At 38.1% G+C, this 13663-nt stretch overlaps 2 protein-coding genes across 3 annotated transcripts in view; one reads left to right on the forward strand and one right to left on the reverse strand.

Annotated features, from left to right (window-relative positions):
• The window catches only part of LOC107225646 (dynein intermediate chain 2, ciliary), a 46908-nt gene that overhangs the window by 13644 nt on the left and 19601 nt on the right, over positions 1-13663 (reverse strand). The gene's annotated exons all lie outside the window — the stretch shown is intronic.
• Positions 1-13663, forward strand: part of LOC107225713 (potassium/sodium hyperpolarization-activated cyclic nucleotide-gated channel 2) — a 167109-nt gene that overhangs the window by 4583 nt on the left and 148863 nt on the right. For both annotated transcript variants that reach the window (XM_046741971.1, XM_046741976.1), the window contains exon 2: positions 3332-3720. In XM_046741971.1, the coding sequence (XP_046597927.1) occupies positions 3683-3720 (38 nt within the window). In that variant the 5' untranslated portion in view covers positions 3332-3682. The remainder of the gene's footprint in view (positions 1-3331; positions 3721-13663) is intronic.

The following is a 13663-nucleotide window of genomic DNA, read 5'->3' on the forward strand; positions in this document are numbered from 1 at the left end:
GAACTTGGCTCGTTGTGAACGGGCTTGCGGCTGCGCTTAAAAGCTCGCGAACGGTTTTCATCTCGCTGTTTTATTAAACTGCTTCACCTTCTCGGCTCTGTTATTACACTTATTAACGGTGTACGAACCACGCTCGCGTTTTGCCTACTCGTCGGTCGTTTCGGGACTGCTGCGACGGGTCTCCTCCACTCACGATCAGCTTTGCACGGGAATTTCGTCGAAGCCTGACTCTGATCGATACCTCGATTTAAACGTTGTACGCGTATCCGTTTTAACACCGGCGATTAATGGGTTCTGGTGTGAATTTGTACTTCGGGAATTCGTGACCGACAACGCTTATTTTTTGAATCATACGTAATTAGGATTTTGTATTTTTGATGTTGATACAGGGCTTTAACGTCGATTCGTTCTTGCACGAGCGTTAAATTTACGCAGCAGTTGCAAGAAAATATAGCAACAGTGATCGTAATGAGAAAGAACAGTAACGGATAGAAAAGTAATTTTCATTTTCTACATAGAACTATATTTTTCGATTGCGGTAAAAAAATGAAAATAGTCAAGGACTGTATCGTGATATGGAATTATATTCACGAGTTACACGGGACTGAAGTTACAATTGCGAAGACGCGTGTGTTGGGAAATATCGTTATTTCACAACTTCGGGACTGTTTGGAATTCGGTAAACCACGATAAACCAAAACACAGTGATATTTTGTAAACTTCGATCCTTCAAAGTCATTCTAAAATAGCTAAATGGTGATTTGTTACTCGGTGTTCCGGTGCTGCGTCAAGGTTACTAATTTCAACCTCGTATTTATGACCCATTTATCACCCGCCAATGACTCTTGACAAATTTGAAAATATATCAACTACGAGGAGAAACTTTCGGTAAAGATTCATCCAAAATCGAATATCACCGAAGTTACGAAAACACGTTTCTGAATTTTGCAATACCGCGTCGAAAAGTAATAACGCCAAGTGGAAAATATTTTGAACCTGGTTTCATCGAACCTACGCGTAAAAAGCATGATATACACGTATATTGAGCATTTGTTTGCGAGTGTGAATTTTTTATCCGTTTGAAGGAGTTATTTTTATCTTTGCAATAACGAAATTCCGTCCAGCCTGTGCAGTTATTTTCGTTGCACTTTATAGGTAAGTGTATTCACAGGCAACGACATATTTATAGAAAAATGGTACGCCTTTAAAAACATACCGCGAGAATCAGGTTCCTGTATAAATTTTCATCTCAACCTTACTCGAACGGATTAACAATTCCGAACGCCTTTGTCAACGATGTTTCCAAAAAGCTGTATCTAATAATGTCCGTACCCGAGTTTTTCTACTAAAATTCTTTCGTACACACCGCGGACAGAATTTTCTTAACGGATGTTATTTATCGGTAGCCGGTGCTGATAGAATTCACAATATCGCCGAAATTTTCTCAAGGAGTCACTCTGACAGTGCATAAATCCACCCGAAACATATTTGCGTACTAAGGCTTTTGCGCTACGAGCGTTGGAAGAAATGGAAAATTCACTATCTTCCGAATTTTCTTCCTCGTTAATTTTTCGGAATCGACGTTTCTTTCACGAGCAACGTTGAAGTTTGGCGCAAGGTTGACGAGAAACGCGGGGATTCTCCGTAAAACGAAAACCGCCGCGCAAGCTAGACGCGTATATATATATATATATATATATATATATATATATATACACGTACGTATGCGTGCGTAAGCTGTGTGGTGGAAACGTTGAAGCGGCACTTATTCCACGCGATAAATGAGGAACGGCTTGATGTATCATGTCGAAATTGGGACAGTCGATAAAGATATTCATCCCACCACCGATGCGGTTACGGGGTGAACAACGCGATTTTTGAAACGAATCCGCATGTATGTACGTACATTATACATACGTGCATACACGGAGTACATGGGCAAGCCGATATATCGCGCGTTTTATCTTCAGCCGGTAGAATTGTTGCCCACGGACAAAAGGATTCGAAGAGTGCCCCGCGAACGCGGTTCGCTTCGCTAAACTTGGCTGTGTATAAATTGCATCTCGTTACATCGAGTCGCGATACAGCAAATTTTTGCAGGAATAAATTACCCCGTACTTGTCAGTCTGGTAGGCAATCATTTTTCGATATTTAAATTGCTGATTTAGAGAAGAGATAGACGTATGTTTGGTTTCTTCATTCGCACGCGAATGTACGATTTGATTTAACGAAAACAATTGGTTGGATCAACAACTTGTGACGCGGAGTGAAACCAAGTCGTATGCGTTCATTTTAATTAGCTGTTGTTTTCTAGCTTTTACCGGAAAGTCTAGTATCCGTTACTGTTCTATCTCGTTACGATCACTGTTGCTATATTTTCATGTAACGTTGACGTTAAAGCCTTGTTTAACTAAAAAAGCAGAGTAGACCTCGGAAACTGATTTTTCGTTGCAATAACAAAAAAAGGATCGACGATAGCGCAAAATGTTTACGCGTACCTCGTTTTTCGTAATTCCAACAATATTCGAACAGTTTTTTTTAACGATACCTGTTTTTACTGAAATTTTCTACTTACTGTAACGAGTGAAATTTTTCTCATTGTAGATAACACGTTGTCATTTAATCAATTATATCATAACCATTTCGGGTAATAGAGTGCAGTGTGAAGTGAAACGCCTCTCCAGCCTCCCCCCCCCCCCCCCCCCCCTACCAAAAAGTGTCCGACTAATCCCCGTCTGGTTATGAGTTTATACAGGGTTCGTACGCACAGGGAAAACCTGGAAAACCGGGAAAACTCAAGGAGTTTCTTACAGCAGGGAAAAGTCAGGGAATTTCGAAAATAAGACTGAAATTTTAAATTTCTTGAAGAAATAAACTCGTTCTCATACGTACATTACTTGATATCGAACCTCCTTTCGTTTTTTTTCTTACTGAAAATGTCTGGCTGTTGTTTGTAAATCAGTAGTCGGACAGTAAATCAATTACTAGGTGATATTGAAGGTATTAAGTATTAATATGCAAAAAAATTGTCATCAATCAGCGGCATATTTCTAGGCAGGTTACTGAAAAAAATCCAATTTTCGGGCTGAAACACCTGGAAAAGTCGGGGAATTTCGGCTTCCAAAAAGCGTACGAACCCTGTTGTGAGATATCGTCCTTCGATCAGTCATTGAAACCGTTTCAGGTAACGGATTACACTGCTTACGAGTGTGACGCACCCGCCGTTCTCCAGAAAAAAAAAAAAAAAAAATAACAATAACAATAGAATCCAATAAAATAAATGAAACGAAAACCAGCAGCTAACAAATCGATCGTTCGTTGGATGTTTCAGGATCATCGAACCGGTTGGCAGCGTCCGGGGAATCCCCGGGGCCCCGGGCAGGGCCGAAGGCAACAAAGTCCCGCCGCCCTCTTCCCGGGGGGTGGCGCGGGAGCCGTCAGCGTGGGGGCGCAGCGGTACGTAGCGAGATTCGCGCGTCGGATCGCCCGGAGGCTTGCGCGTAGGCTCGGCAGGGGCTCCCTGGGCCCCAGCCGCGGTCTCGGCCTGGCGGCGGCGGCGACGACGACCGGTGGGTCCGGCCCGACCGGGGCGACGGTGGTGACGGGGCCTGGCGAAGACCTGCCGGCCCCCCACACGCGCCCCGAAACCTACCACACCCACCATCATCCCAGGGGGAGAGCCATGTCCATGCGGAGTCTTCATCGGCGCGTCTCTCACCCGTGAGTCCCTTTTTGTTTTTTTCTTACAGTTTTACTAGCTTCGTTCGCTCCTGTTGGTCACGCGACGTTGCAAAACAGCACCGACCGACGTGCCGTCGATGGCTCGTCGTTTTTTTTTTTTTTTTTTTTTTTTTTCCATCCACGCCGCTCTGCCTGATATTCGTTTTTGGACACCCTACCTTACCGACGATTTCAATTATACTCGCGAGCTGTTCGTGGATTTAATCTGTACAGCGCGAGTCGATTGAAATTTTCCGAATGGGAGGAGGTTGGTTGGTTAATTATGCCCCGCCCCTGAACCAATCTAGCCAATGAACGGTTTCGTGCTCTCGATTTTTCTTTGTTGTCATATATTTAGTATCGTTTTTACTTTGACAAATTTTTACTTGTTGGTAGTACCACCCCCCCTCCCCCCCCCCTCCCCCCGCGCATCGTAAGTCTAATTTTTCATTTATTTAGTACATTTGTTATCATAGTATCAAGTATCCTTGAGATATTATGCGTAATATACCCATGTATATTTCACATGTTATATTTATATACTCCGAGGAGTCTGCTAAATAATCGTGGAACCTCTAAATTTCCTTGGCATTGTGAATATTGTATAAGATAACTTGACGATTCCATGTTAAAATCCTTTGAAATTACCGCGTGAAATTGAATCATCTATTTATATGCAGTTGAAAATTTGCCACAAGTATGAAAAAAAGTTGCTGTTCGAAAAAAAAAAAAAAAAAAATTAACTTGAAATTGCGTTTTGCTCATCGGCACGGAGCAAATATTATGCGAAGAGGGCGGCAAGGTCGATATATAAGATCGATGATGGAAAAAGGTGAAATTCTTGACGCGCGAAACGTATTAAAATAATATAAATACGTTGAACCAGGTTCTATATACACGCGCCGTTTTGTCTGCTTACATAAAACTCCTTTGATCATTTTATACAAGTTTCAGGATGTACATACATATGTATGTGTATATATGTATATTAGATCTAATGTATATACGTGTGAGACGTACGACGTACTAAAATTTACCGCGAGAATATCTCACTTCTCTCACTCACTTGCGCGGTGGTCTAAACATTGCTAAATTTGTAGCTGAAAGCTTGAGCCTTATCCGATAACAACTCGGCACTTTAAAAGAAGCATAAAGTGAGAAAAAAAAATAAAAATAAATAGAAGAAAAAAGAAGCACTCACGTATCCCTCATCGTCGTGTAAGTATCGGCGGTGTGTAAAATCTGCACTCTCGTAATTCGGCGTCCTTCCATTTCCCTCGGGAGAAAATATATACCTGAAATAGATTCGATATAACCTCAACGGTTAGCCCTCGGGGCTATTGTATTTTCGCAGCTTTCGTTCGACCTTTTACGTTGCAAAAGCTCTGGCGCAGTCCGACTTGCAAGCGGATATTCTCACTTCTTTACAAATAGTTACTGTCGCGGATAGAAGGGAAATTTTTATACCTACCTAACCTTGTTCGTTTAAATAAGTTGTAGTGAAAATTATTCGTTTATCGTTTAATCGTGATTTTTTTTTTTTTTTTCTTTTCTTTTACGAAAAAACTTCTTTTTTACGCTCGCGGTGCTCGGTGCGAGGAAATTTTGTATTGACGTGAGAAAAAAAGAACGAAGCTCTTCTTCTGATACAAATTTATTCGGAGATTAAAGAGGATTTGCAAAATTACACGCTATAAATGGAAATTTGGAAATGCTGCGTAATTTTTAATAAAAATTTTTACAGGGCACTTTGCTTGGCAGGATTTTACGAATCGAATATTTTTTCTTGCAAATATTCACGACTTACGAGAGAGAAAAACTTGATTCAAAGATTTTCGCTCAAAACTTATAATGTGTATGGAGAATTCCATGCGAATCCAACAAACGCCTGAACCTCGTCATTCTTCGTTTTGTTCAAAATATTTTCTGCAATTGTCCCAACTCTGAAACAGTACTCTGTTTCTTTGTAGATTTTTTTTATTAAACCGTTCAATTATTTATAAGTATCGAGAGTGATTTTGATCACGAACTTTTTGTATTTTTCACTTGAAATAGACCGATTTCATTATGAAGTTGATTAAAAAAAAGTCGAACGTGCTTGGAACCGGTCTTGAAATTTTTTTAAAAGAAAATACAGTTTTTGAGCATTTTTTGAGAATTCAAAACAAATTCCTTTTCAAAATCACCCTCAATATTTATAAATGATTAACCAGTTGAATGAAATATTTAAAAAAAAAAATCAGCCTACTGTTTCAGAGTTGGGACAATTGGAGAGAAAATTTTGAACAAAATCAAAAATGTTAAAGGTCAGATGCGTTTGTTCGCTTCGCGTGGTATAACCCATATATATATATATATATATATATATATATATATATATATATATATATATATATATATATATTTCACAATTTCGGTTTCCGTCCGAATTAAGAATCTGTTGTAAAACTGAGAGAATTTTTTTTTTTGTCGATTCGAAACTTCGCCCGCATGCTTGCTAAAAGTACAGCTTGTATAATATGCCGATCAATACAAGAGGGTAAAAAAAAAATGAAATAAAAATAAGAACCGGCGAATTACGATGCTCGAATATTGCCCAACTTTTTCAAGTTAAAACGATGTTTTATAACACCTATTCACTATTCGCTCGAGGTGGAAAAAATGACTTCTCAAAACTTTACTGATCTGCGGATGACGATTTTGACGAATGATTAATTCGAGCATTACACCTGTGTGCATATAAAGCTACACTTGCTGTGTTGATGCTTGATGCTGTCATCGTTATTATTATCATTCAGAGGCGTGTTTTGCAGAGTCGAAACTTTCGAAATGAGTTTGACAGTAATTAAGCTCTTGATGAATATTTTAAACGACTCTGAATTATACATACTTATATTTTATAAGTATTACAGCTCGACGTGACATTTTTGTTGTGTATAATACTGTTTATATGTGTACTATACCGATTTTGTTTACTCTAATTGTAAGTGTATATAGATTAAGGGTGGGCAAGAAAGATAAAGTAATAACAGGCTATCTGAGTTCAACTTCCACGGATCAGTGACTGATACTTCCCTACGACTGTAGGAAATATAGGTTACTCTCTGGGTAATTCGCTAATGTAAAAAAAAGTCAGACGTAACGCCGTCTGGACGCAATTTTGGATAATCTTCATTTTATCTGCCTGGTAGTTGGTTTTTTTGCATTGAATTTTAAGTTCTCGACATTATTTAAAACCGAATTCTTTTATAGTCGATTTTCTTGACAATGTCCTGAAAACAAAATTTTCGCCTCAAAGCACGCGTTTTTTTCTCGCATATTACAGGAAATGTTTATGTCATGTGAATAAAATACAGACGAATCGCCTGAAAGAATCATAATTCGAGATCGAAACTGAGATAAATATTTTATAATATTAATTATTCGTATCCCATTTTACATTCGATGAGATTGTTGAGATTACGTAACTTTCTGTTTTATCAAAAATTCTCTCGACTGAATGTTATTTTTCGAAAATTTTCCCATACGATCGAGTGCAATCAAGTTTCGCACAAGTTTTATACTGTAAATTTTCTTTTCTTCTTTACGTACAAAATTTGATTTCATAATGTATAAGCCTTGAAATTTCCCTGTTAAAATTATTGTACATTAGCGACATTTGTTCCTCTGGAATCAAACAACGAAGAAAATTGTTCGAATCGTTGAACCGCGTTCAACTTCAGAATTTATTATCATGTTACTATATATTGTATAAGTATATGCATATTGGATGCTCAGGCATATATAATGCAATAAGCGGTGTGGCGTTGATGCTGTATAATTTGTCATCAAGCAACCGCGAGATTATATTGATCGTTAGGAACAGACACCTACTTGAGCTGTCTATGTACGAGCATACGTTATACATATGTACACAAGTATATGGTACAAGTACAGCAAGTATTCTCGAAGCGCGTTGGTTAAAAAAGTTTATTGTAATACCTGCATCAAGGCGCTCGCCTATGTACAGGGCATTCCCGTATAACGATTTCAGATTTGATTCCGTCTATTCTCGTTCTATCCTGCAGTTTGCTGATTTTGTTTTTCAAACTTGAACAGCGTCAACATTTCGAAGAAGCAATTTTATGTACCTCCCATTTGGCTCGAAAGTAAAGGTAGAAAAAAAAAAAAGAATCGCGTGCACGTATAAATGTAACTTTTCAGATAGAAGAAAAAAACGGGAAGGACGATAATTAGGGACGTTCTAATTTTGGACTTGAAAAAAAAAAAAAAAAAAAAAAAGGGAATCAGATCTCCAGACGGAATTAGCAGTTGGTCCAGTTGGCACGGAATTTCCCATATATGCTTATACGTGCGCCATTGGATATCTCTTGAGCTAGTTTTCCCTCGTTTCCAACTTATTATACCTACATAAGCTGTGTACAGTCTGCAGAGCAGTTCAATTCGCAATTCCGCAGTTTTGCAGGCGATAGTTGCACGTGCTGCTGCAGAGTATATGAGTGCGAGTATGCAGTTGATGCATTAAACTATACTTGGAAGGTTATATCTTGTTTGTTTCTGTCTCGCGAAGAGGTATCGAGGCAGCTCGATCATAAAACTATAACGTACAAAGTGACCCGGCACAACTAACTCCATGTTATAAAAACTCTGCGGGAGAATCAGACGTTTATGGAGCTTTGTTAGTTATACACCGGGATTTTATTTCGATACTGTTTATAGTAAATTTTATACTGCGCGTCGTCTTAAATTCTCCATCGCCTCTACCCTGAAATATTTTATATACCCGCGGGAAATATGTGCGGTCAAATTAATCGGAATCGCGATGCGGTGTAAAATATTAATTAATATTGTGTGTTGAAATTTATATCGCCAGTTGAAGGAAAGATTAAAAAAAAAAAAACCAAAAAAAAAAAAAACAGTTTAATATCGCATTGCTTGAAAATGAAATTTGATAAAGAAAGGGTAAGAGTGTATGTGATTGAAAATTTGAACCAATGTGACGAGTAGAAGGATGAAAAAAAAGAAACAAACAAAAAAACCTTGAAGCGTGCGTGCAACGAAATTGCAGAACAGTTGTTCCATATTTTTTTTTCTGCTCTTTTTCCAATATCTAGGACGAAAATATGACGGTAAAAAATCGAGGTGAAAAATGTTGAAAAATATCAGAGACTGCAATCTCTGATGTCGGTGTGGGTGATAGTGTGAGTAAAACACATGTGTGTACAAATGGAAGTGCAAAAGGGTGAAAAATCGTGCCGGATCCAATCGCGGCTTAGAATATTGTTGTGCAGTGTTGTTGAGGGGATGATTTCGGAGTGACGACGAAGTGAGGAAATCGGGTTTTACAGTTTTCTTCTCGTTAGAGTAACGAAATTTATTAAAGCTTCGGGAATTTCTAACTTTGTCTGACGTATAATTTCGTGTAATAATCCTGGTTGTGTTTTACGTTTATACTGATATCTGAATCGGATGGGGATAATTGAAAGGAGTTTGAAATGCGGAAAGTTGAATTTTAGAAAGGGTAAAAAAGACAGAGAGGTCGCGAAGTAAAGAAATCCAAAACGTAGAACCGTCAATATTTCACTTCATTCTTATTTTATTTTTTTACGAGTTTTCATTTGCAATTTTTTTACTAAAAAGTTTTTCACTTCGATTTTTCTATAATTCGACTCACTGCTCTTCAAGAATTCTGTAAAATAGATTATCAAATCTTGGAAAATTCGATATTCCGACCCTCCTACTTTCTAATCTTCCTACATTATTACCTTCGACCCAAATCCGTGTTTTCTATATTTTAACCTCATCAATCCTCCGAACTTTCCGCAATTACCGCGCTGGAAGCATAATAACAAAGCAAAGACTATGCGTATCATTTCTAAAAATTTGAATAACTGTGTGAAGCACGATTTGCTTTCAGACGTATAAATTAAGCTTGCTGTGATTCGACCAATCCTTGTTTCGGTAAGAATGATAAAAAATAATCGACTATACTCGATTAATCGACCGACTCGATTATTTTTCTTCACAATCGGTTTTGTTTTTTACTCCCACGAACGATGCAATACAATATCAATTTACGTGATTGGAGTGTCAATTATTACCATTGTCTTACTTACCAAGCATCTATTTGATGTAATAAGTGCAATTTACGAAATTTTGGTGTCAAATGCACAGTTTCAAAAAAAACAAAAGTTACAAAATACTCGATTAATCGGTGCAACGATTATTTTTATCTCAGTGGTCATCCCTTGTAACGAATGTCTGTCTCTTTCAGACCTTCTTTTCCAGTCTTGAAATGCACTCGAACCGACGCGACGGCCGTAACTTTAGCGGCTTTCACTTGATTCTTGGAATTATCCCGTCGACAAAATCCTGCACCGCGTAATCCCATTTCTAGCTCTTTTACTTAATCGCCAATGACAGAGCGGGAGCGGTAATCCGAGATATCGATCTCCCTGAAGGGTGTTTACCGGGGCTCCCGGCTCCCCGACACCTGTATAAATATTTATCCATCATCCGATTGCCATTTTCACCCTCCGCTTCGACCACCGATTATTATTTTCCTTGCCGCATGAACCGGGTTCGATGCTCCCTGCATCGTTCCCGCATGTCGTGCATACCGCCAAAAATTCTTCGAAGACGTTCACTTTCTCATACTTTTAGGGAGGAAGCGGATTCGCAGTGGAAGAACGGATAATTCGAGTCTCAAATTTCAGTATTTTATCCTCAAAGGTATTTCTGTGGAATTATTGAAATCATTTCTAATACCCGCAGAACGAGAGGAAGAAGGTAAAGAGAGAAAAACCATATTTTCCGGGTGCTTTTTAGCGGTCGATTTCAAAATAGATCGTATCACGCAACATACGTGAAAAGTTCGGAACTGCGGAATTTTTTCGTATTAATTGATATTAAACTTCAAGTATCTTTGTAAAATTTTATAGAATGCTGAAAGAAATTACTGAAAAATTTATCGGGCAACAGAAAAATCTGGACAATGAAGACACTCGGATGTTTATAACGGAAGTATTTTCAACCGGCTGTAAATCGATGAGTCATGATATTAAGGTTATTTCCACCGCAAGCTTTTGCCTCAATTATTTTCAATCGTTGGTTGTACAAGAGAAATAATTCGATCTTGTATCACAGATTACAGGATTTGATTTTCGCCACGGCGAACTCGAGTTTTGATTGTATCGCGTGTTCGCCACTTAATCTTGGTTGTAGAATTTCAGTTTTACACCCAAACAATTCTTAACGACCAAAGATCATGATATTCTCTCGTGAACACGCAACGATAAGTACCTGAGGATATAGGCGCCTGTAAGACGTTCGGTAGGAAGATGCTGGATCAGATGGGATAGTAATTTATACTTCGTGTTTAATTTTTTACTGTTGTTACAATGCTTAAGGGCAGAGCTTTTTTCTAGCCAATTCCAATAAACTTGAATCCTGACCATTTAGGGGCCCTGATCGAATACATTCTTTACATCACTGTCCCAGCATGTCGGAAATTTATTATCACGGGATGCAAGTGTCGATTTTTCTTCTCGATAACCATAAATTATAAGTTTTTTTTTTACTTCTCTTCTCTCAAATCGTTGTGTTTCGATGATTTATTGATAATTTTTTCTTCCAGCAGAAAATCATCATTTCGGTTTTTTCTATTTTACAATAAGTGGAATAATTAGGAATTATTATTTTCTTTTATTTAAAATTCTCTCGAAAAATTAAAAACAAACGAATGCATCAAAATTCGTTTGAAAATGTAACTGCAATAGCTATTTATCACCAATATCTTCCATTATTGAGTCAATGAAGTGTATCAAAATCAAATGAATTTGCCTCACAACGATTGTGTTGCCCGGCGAGAAAATTTTACGCAAGAAAAAGATTTTTGAAGGTAAAAACGCAACTCACAATGAGTCAGAATTGAAGTTACACGCGTGATATATCTACATGCGATCGTCTTTTGTTTCTCGAAACGGCGGCGAGTCGGCCGTCTGTGATGTTATTTCCGATTTCTATCGATTCACTCCCCCATGTAATTCTTCCTTTCTACTCTTTTCCCTGCAATCTGTATACATATGCATACGTGAATATCGCGTAAGTTTGACGACCTGGAAATTTCGACGAATTTTCATCCAGGTGGAAAATCCATTTGCAATCGCGTTGTTTTTTTTTTTTCTTTTTCCTTCTGACTTTTGCTAGAGTTGTAAAGGCGTTAGGGTGTCTCGGAAAAAAAAAATTTGCGATTTTCCACCATGGCGCTATCTTAAAAGTTTGTTTAAGTCGAAAGGAAGGTTCTGGTGAAAGACACGATTCTGAATGAGTGACAAGTTAGCCGCACGAATTGATATCGCGTGTTTCTTCGCAACTGCTAAGAAAAAAAAAAGGTGAAAAATCAAATGAGCGCGATCTTCCACACAACTTGGAAAGCTCATCTTTTTACATAAACTTTTCTTTTCGAAATACTCTAATAGGCACACAACGGGAACTTGCGTGAAAACGTCCTGGGATTGAAAAGGCAACGAATAAACGAATGAAAATGAAAGAGCGGCTATTGGAGAATTTAGAGCGACTGAAAATTGAGGGAAATGCTTCTGTAGGAATTAGCGATCAGCCGGGGAATTCATCCGCCTACTAAAACGATCGTTCAACGCAATCTCTTCAGCGATTCATCCTACGAGATTAGGGATTACTGCCAGCGAGTAGTCAGTCAGTCCGACTGTCCGTCAGAGCTGATGGTATTTGCAGTATAGCCGCGGCTTGTCGGACTTTTCCCAGATCGTTACTACTAACGTTTCTGAATCTCTTTCGAGTCCTTTTATCGTTCAGCTTCACCCGGCACGATCGAGATTAGTAGAAATAATTATGAACTCGGTATTTAAAATTCGCTCTTCATTACGAATCGTCTAAATCAAATATTGAACATTGAAACGAAAGACTAGTTGTTGTATACACCTGTAAATAGTCTATGATCCAGTTCCCGAGACGTTGTTTAATATTTCATACCGAAGTTGAAACTCGTATATTATTTCGCAAGACAAACTCTAGAGAGAATAAAACGAAAACAATTTGAACAAAATGAAAAAACAAAAAAAGAAAGAAAACAAGGAACAAAAATTAAGCGAAGAAAATTAAATCAACTCTTGCTTCTTCTTTTGCAACACAATCGATATCTTGGAAAGACAGTTTTCTTTTTTTACCACTTCGAAGAGACGCTCTTCGCATAATGTATAAACGAAAAATTATAACGTATTATAGTCACAACAAAGTCTGTAATTGCGTCTGAAAATTTGTAAACAATCTAAAAAGCCTGGTTTATCAAAAGTGTAAAAGTTGTTATTCATTGATTATGAATAATTATAAACCTTCGCTACGACGGTTCACAATCAGGTCCCATCCCACTGACTGTGAGAATATCTCAAAGTCAGTCACCGGCGGCATCGAGTTCGTCTCATTCTCACAATCAGCATCACGTCTGATTAGAGAGCCGCTGTAACTACTGCGAGTTGTTCTGTATCGCGTTGAGGAATTACGGTCAGTGTATGGTCAGACGCGAGAGTTGCTGCAGCCTGGCTGACCACGATCACCTCTTACTACTGTCTGATACAAGCACTAGACCTACGTTCTAGCGATGGCCACTGACAATAGGCTGAAAACAATGGAACGCAACTCGATTGAATCGGTAAAAATTAATCGATTTAATTGAAAATCGATTATTTTTAGTCATTGTTACTACGAACCTGTAACAATTAAATCAGACATATTTTACAGCGAAATGAATTGCAGTGGAGTCGGTTTTTTTTTTTATTTTTTATTTTTCCAAACATTTAGCTCATTTCGATAACTCATTAACAAATTTTAACGGTTTTGGTCTTTATACATGCGGTTGTTCCTAACAAAGAAATTACAATTGGTAAACATTTTGGGCGAAGTCGGA

This window comes from Neodiprion lecontei, chromosome 1 (assembly GCF_021901455.1).
Source record: "Neodiprion lecontei isolate iyNeoLeco1 chromosome 1, iyNeoLeco1.1, whole genome shotgun sequence".
NCBI classification, from domain to species: domain Eukaryota; kingdom Metazoa; phylum Arthropoda; class Insecta; order Hymenoptera; family Diprionidae; genus Neodiprion; species Neodiprion lecontei.